The following is a 7073-nucleotide window of genomic DNA, read 5'->3' on the forward strand; positions in this document are numbered from 1 at the left end:
ACTTGAGGTCTTCACATGTACTCGGGATATGAATTGACTTACTTAGGGTCTATCAAACACCACTTTGTATCTGAGTAGTTGTAAAGGTAACTTTCAGGTTAGTCGTGAAACATGTTGCAGGACATGGTTGACCAAGATGAGATTTGCCCCTTTAATTCGGAGATATTTCTTTGGGCCCTCTCAAGTGATCAGATTCGAAAGCATGGCCATACGACTTGGTTTAAGTGTTAAGGAATCTTATAACAAATTCGAGAAGAGATGTCGAGCCACTAACAAGGGTGAAACGTACCCACCTTGACTTGATAACATATCCCGTGAGGCAAAGTTGCATATGACACATTGTAAGGGTTCACCAAGTATGACTTTGCCCACACATGGGACTTGACACGTTTGGCTAGGAGCCGCTACTAGCTATCGTTTCAGGCTGTGTCCATGTGTCCATGAACCTATCTATAGGCCGTGCCCCTAAGGGGAAAGGCCCCATTTGGATTCGATCTGAGTGGAAATTGGGCATAGAGTCCTGACGTGGCTAAAGTGTTAAGCCTACCGTGACCTCTATATAATTAGAGGGGAGACCCTAAAAAGGGTTCGACTAGTCCCACGACGCCGTCGCCATTCCCGCCCACGCCACGTCGTGTGATTGGGCATAGTAGTTTGCCGCCTGTCGTTCCTCCCTACACGCGCGGATACCATAGAGGGATGTACCTGCGTCGTTGTGACGAACCATTTGAGAGAACTACGATGAAATGTTTGAGGGATCCGCGAGGAGGAGACAGAGACGCGCTTCCCAACTCTTCTTCTGCTGTCATGACTGTGCGTCTAGTGGTAAAACTAGTTCCGTGATCTATCTACACAATATTTTCCTGGTTCGCGCGGTAGAAAATTTTCTTTTGCGACCACGTGCCCCGACAACGACACCCCAGTCCCTCCAACAACACTTGGATGACAAACCATCTTTCAATTTATTTTACAATTCCCACTAGAGATTATGTGTGAACCCATTCAAAGAGAAGCCCTCAAATCATGGCAATGAATGTGTTAAAAAAAATCATGGCAATGAATATGTAAAAAAAAATCATGGCAACGAAGGTGGGCTGAAGAGGGTCTTTCAGAAATTGATTATTCATACATCTTAAAACGTTATGTTTTTCATTTTTCATGTCTTTTTTTATTAGAATGTGTACCATTTTAATATTCATTTGGACCAATATATTAACGAAACTGCTCTGTACGATGCTTTCTCGTCCGACCAGAGAGCAAATCATCTCTAAATGCTATGGCCCACAAACTGAATTACCTATGATTGTCTCTAATCGTACGAGTGTTGGACAAGAATCCATCATACCCATAGCAAGGTTCATATATTAACAAGGCGCCAAAAAGTCATTTGCCCCATATAAAGTTTGACGGGTGGGGCCGGGGCCACTCGCCATTGAGAGAAGGCAAATCATGAAACCCCATATAAAGTGGTGCAAATGATCCAAATCCCCTCCAAAAAGGCTAGCCTCAAAGGATCTCTCTCTCTCCAGAATTCCTAAAGAGAAAAGATACGCGGTGACATAATTGCTTCTGAGAGAGGCATTTTACACTGCAATTATTTATTTCCATAAAAAGAATGAGTAAATCTCTCCCAGAATGGAAGGGAATAAATTTCCGAAATTTTTATCCAGGCATGATATTGGGAACAACCGTAAAATCAGCTTCCGAGAGAAAATAAATAAAAGAGAAAAAGAAATATAATACTAGAAAGAACGAATAATAAATAAATGAGTAAAAATTGAAAAGGAAAGACCGGCAGACAGGGAGAAGTGGGACGTGGTGCCCCAGGGCGCTCCTCCCGTGCCGCGTGTCTATCCGCACGCACAGCCGCTGCCGACACAGCCGAACCACCCAACTGACGGAGCTGGCCCGCACTCCCTCCGGACCCACTTGTCATGGGAGAAGCCCGACGCACCGGTGTCCCCAGAATTAGGCATTCTGTTCAACGCTGCAACGGCTACTACCAAAAAGCCCAAAAAGCCTGTGAAGTGCCCGTTGGGCTCGGCGCCGTCATACCTCGCTCGCACAAACAGAGGGGAAAAAAGAGGATCTCTCTCTCTCTCTCTACTCCGCTCTGCACTTGCCATTTTCCCCAAATCTGTTAGAGAGAGAGAGAGAGCTAGGTTTTCCCTGCGCTCGAGCGATCCAGCAGGAGCGGCCATGAACATCTTCAAGAAGAAGGTCGACCCCAAAGGTACGGCCCAGTTCCTGGATTCGCGTTGTTCTTTTGGTTTAGATTGGGGGGTTTCGGCGATTCTAGCGGGGTTCTAGCCTCGCCTCGATTTGTCCCCCCTCCCCGTCCCGCCGATTTGGCCTGATCCGCGGCCCGGGACTCGGTGCTGCGGGCGTTTCTGTGATCCAAAGGCGAGATCTTTGCTGGATTTCGGCCTTCTTGAACCGGATTTTTTTTATCCCCGGTTCTTCGATGGGTAGGGTTTTAGGGTGACCTAGCGCTTGTGTGGATGGACGATAAATCGAGAATGTTCTGGGTGTCGGAGTGGAGAAAATCACTGAATTCATGGGCGTGCAAACTGTGAATTAACTGGCAGTGTGGAGTTTGGTGTCGCGAACTAATGGCGTGATGCTTTTGTCACCTGCAGAGGCTCTCAGGACGAGCAAGCGAGAGATGTCAGTCGCCACAAGAGGTGAGAGCAAAATCTCCTCTTCTTTTCCTTCCGGTGTTCTGTCAACTTGGCCCAGGCTTTCCCTTCAGTTCTTATTGGTCCATAACATACATGGCTTAAATACCACCGATTCAGCAATGTTATTGTGAATTTGTGATGTATGTGAGATATTTGAACATGTGCTATATTGACAGCAAACCTGCACAAGTTTCAGAAATCAGTGTCTTTTTTAAGGCAATTGATGATGTATCATGTAACAGAGTTTCACTGAATAAGATTGCAACCGACAGCGATACTAGCTTAAGTATCAGCTCTTGAAGAAAAATGTAGCTGGCAATGTGCTAATTTCTGACACCATTTCTCTCCTTTTGCATATTTTAGGAGTTGAGCGAGAGATTGGCTCCCTGCAAATGGAGGTATGTAGTAAGTGAAGGGCCTTTTCTTTTTCTTTCTACAAGGCAAACAATGGGCAGATTTCACAAAGTTGCTTGGTTGGGTTGAATCCACTGTTCTCACATAGTATGAATAACTGATTTTAATACAAACAATATGCTACCGTCTTGGAGCACATAGGATTTTTTTCTTCTAGGAGTGTGATAGTAGTTCCACTGCCATACTGAAGTAGAATAGAATGTATGTCAGGCCCCCACCACACAATAGAGGCAATACTGACTCGGTTGAGATTAGGTAGCCCTGCCACTGTTGATATTATTCTATTATTATGTTTCTGGCGTGCAATGGACCAGACAGCAGGTTTGCTCCAGAGATGTTTTTGGATAGTACCAAAAACAACTTTTCTAGAAAATAGCTCACTATTATATGTTTTTGGATCTTTGTTCAGGAATTAAAGCAACAAACTGCAAATCTGATCAGTGCCATATTGCAGTTGATACTTCATTTTGGACCTTGCACTTAAATTTATGTTTTGGTTTTCTTGATAAAATTGTTTTAAACCAAGTGAAAAGTGTGCTAAAATATTGTTATTTTTGCAACTGAAATGCTTATACACACTTTTATCGAGGCCGTGAGGTGCCTCAAACTCCTAGAGGTCTTCATGCCATCTTGTGCTGCCATACCCTCATGCTCTAGGAGTGGAAAGGACAGCAGTTTAGTCCAGAAAGGGTGTGAAACAGCAGCATCACTTTGCATCTTTATTTATTATTACTGTATCATTATGGTAGTTCCACTTACCACTCTGCAATGGCTTGTGTGTATTGTATTGTTTGGTTTCCTAACGCCGCAGTGGTACCATTCCAGGAGAAGAAGCTGGTTGCTGAGATCAAGAAGACTGCCAAGACTGGAAATGAGGTAAGTATCCTAAGATTTTGTGTAAGATCCCTAATCCATAACAATTTTCTTATTGATGTCTTACAATACGTGTTCTGTATTGCTATAGGCTGCAACCAAAATTCTAGCCCGGCAACTAGTCAGGCTTAGGCAACAAATCGTCAATTTACAAGGTACACGGGCGCAGATACGTGGAGTAGCTACTCACACACAGGTATGCCTAGCTTTCAGTTTGATTTATACAACTGCAAATTTTGAGCATGGACAAAATACACTTACTACTGTGTGTGAACTATCTATTTGTTTAAGGCAATGTATGCTGGAACTTCAATATCTGCTGGAATGAAAGGCGCAAGCAAAGCGATGGCAGCAATGAATAAGGTATGACGAAAGACAGCCATGGTTGGTTGGCTGTTCATTAACTATCGACCTTTTCCAATCTCTAGTCAGTCTTTTCCTGTCAACTTATTTGTGAACTGTGTATCCTGAGATGGTTGGTGCAATTTATTATTTTTTGTTTCAGCAAATGGAACCAACGAAGCAGATGAAGCAGATGAGAGAATTCCAGAAGCAATCATCTCAATTGGACATGACGGTAATAGCATTTTGGACACTCTTTAATTGTTTATTGTGGTGTTAAGTGCAGATGCTTAGTTATATCGCATTATATAGATATGTACGAGTTAGCCATGATGGTAATAAAATTTTCGACATGCCTGTAGTGTTAAGTGGATATTTTTAGATATATCACATTATGCAGATGTGTTTGTTGGTTAGTTATTACTTGCTTAGCACATATGAATAAACTAGATCAGGGAGTACAGACCAGATGCAATCATTGTTGCGTGGGGATGATTCATCCATTTGTTGTATTTACTGTGGATTTCTCGTGATCTACACTGTATGAGCATTCTGAGATATCATCCACTCAAATTTTTAGCGCATCCACTCCATATTCATCTGTTCTGAGAGTTCGTTTTGTAAATTTGTACGCAGATTGACTATGTTTCCCTCCATTGTGCTGTTTCAGATATTCTTATGAAGTAGTATGAATCAGTACAACATCTTAAAATAATTAGTTGTTTCATCCTATTTATTGTACAGCAATCATTGTTTTCTGTGGACGATCCATCCTATTTATTGTGGACTCAAATTGCTCACTCCATATCCATGTGTTCTGAGAATTCCTTATGTAATTTTGTACACACATTAGCTATGTATATATATTATATGAATCAGGTTAGCTGTTTCAGTGTCTTTATAACTTATTTGTCAGTTCGGTCAGATATGTCACTGTTCTTACAGATGTATTCAAAGAAATGTTCAAGCTGTCAGCTTGAGATCAATAACTTATTGCCAAGATCCCTTTAAATTGTTTTTTTTTCTTCTGAAAATTAAGATCAACTATTTCCATGCAGCTTGAGATGATGTCTGATGCCATCGATGAAACACTAGATAAGGATGAGGCTGAAGAGGAAACAGAAGAGCTCACGAACCAGGTAAAATGCTAATTATATTCTGCATTTTGACGAGGGAGAGCGTTTTGGCTCCCTGGTGGGCAAGCATTTTTGGCACGGTTGTTAGCTGCCTGGCAAAGCTAACTTTCTTACATGTTTGCTACCAAATGGATCCCCTCATTGCTAACTGTTTCATGATATGTGATATATCCCTCTGCCCTCGATGCAGGTTCTGGATGAGATTGGTGTTGATGTGGCTTCTCAGGTAAATACGCCTGTTCATTCTACACTACCAGCGTGCTGAATCTTAATTCTAAATGCTGATTTTGACGCATTCGTGATACTGCAGCTGTCTTCTGCACCTAAAGGCCGTATTGGAGCCAGTAACAAGAAAGCCGAGAACAACCAAGCACGGTATACAATCATTTCTTCCCCCACAATCATAGCTAAAATGTCCATCTCAACAGATGAGCAGACCGTGTTTTTTTTTTTTTTTTTTTTAATACTGGGCCTCTGTATATCTGTTCGCCTTTTACCTGATGGAAATGTCATGCTATCAGGAATGCGGCTCCAGCGAAAAATGTGGCGCCTGAACCTAATGCCGCTGAAGTTGATGATCTGGAGAGGAGACTGGCATCTCTCCGCCGCATCTGAGTTGCTGCTGCAAGAAAGTTTATATAGCCTTATATATGTAAATCTGTTTACTGGTGCCTTGTTTCCAAATTCTGGTAGCTTAATATTTTAACCAGGAAACAAGCTAGTACATGTGACTTAATAGAACCTGAATTGTTCTGTTTGGTGTAGCATAAACTGTCGTGTTGCCAATCAAATGTGGCTGAAAAGAAATATGGTGGAGCATAAATTATTTATGAAGTGAACAAATTACACAAGTTTAGGGCACAATTACGGGGAAGAAAATAGAAGGACCCTGTGCATGCTTTCTTTTTGCCTGGCCAAACACTTCAGAAATTGCAGGCAACATATGATGATGATTCACAACTAATATCAAACACACCGAATGACCCTAGGGGACGAGTATTTAGAACGTGATGCCTGCGCAAGTGAAAGTACTATGCCCCATGCCTCTATTTTCATCGTTGTTATACATTTTTACACTATGTTTGCTACTTCTAAATAGCTCTTTAAATTTGTGCGAAAATACAATCTCTTGCTTTTAATCAATTTCTCTTTTAAGGACAGCTCTTCTAGTGTGTTTTGCTTGACGCTTTTGGGATACTTACCCGAAGGTGCTACACTACCATGTGTGTCTTGCAGGCCATCAGGGTTGACGGTGATTCACCCTCTATATTACAGCACAAGCATGGCAACCGAGGACTCCACTCAACTTCCATTTCCCACATCTACATGTCCTATTGAACAACTTGACTTCACAACTTTCTTGGCCACCCATCACCTGATAAACACACTCTGGATGTATATGGTGTGTAGTATTTCACTCTAGCCTTTGCTCTCTCCAACTTCTTACTCATGACTGGAGTAGTCTCCCAGCCTGCACTTTCTGCTCCACTTTGTTTTAGAGCCATTCTTGTCATGATTCTGGTCCTAATGAGTTCTATCATTGTAACAATAGGCTTGTCCCTGTAATCCAAGAAGATATACTTGTTTAACACATCAGATGAACTGTTGACAACCAGATCCGTTTTAG

At 42.1% G+C, this 7073-nt stretch overlaps 1 protein-coding gene across 1 annotated transcript; it reads left to right on the plus strand.

Moving 5' to 3' along the window:
* The first annotated feature begins 1997 nt into the window (after positions 1 to 1997).
* LOC109781977 (vacuolar protein sorting-associated protein 2 homolog 2) lies at positions 1998 to 6269 on the plus strand. The gene is made up of 11 exons (XM_020340566.4): positions 1998 to 2233; positions 2640 to 2684; positions 3045 to 3079; positions 3921 to 3971; positions 4060 to 4164; positions 4260 to 4331; positions 4474 to 4545; positions 5369 to 5449; positions 5637 to 5672; positions 5757 to 5821; positions 5968 to 6269. Exons 1-11 carry the CDS (start codon positions 2200 to 2202, stop codon positions 6059 to 6061), a joined length of 690 nt encoding a protein of 229 aa, XP_020196155.1. The 5' UTR covers positions 1998 to 2199; the 3' UTR covers positions 6062 to 6269.
* The last annotated feature ends 804 nt before the right edge of the window (positions 6270 to 7073 follow it).

This window comes from Aegilops tauschii, chromosome 5 (genome assembly GCF_002575655.3).
Source record: "Aegilops tauschii subsp. strangulata cultivar AL8/78 chromosome 5, Aet v6.0, whole genome shotgun sequence".
Lineage (NCBI taxonomy): Eukaryota > Viridiplantae > Streptophyta > Magnoliopsida > Poales > Poaceae > Aegilops > Aegilops tauschii.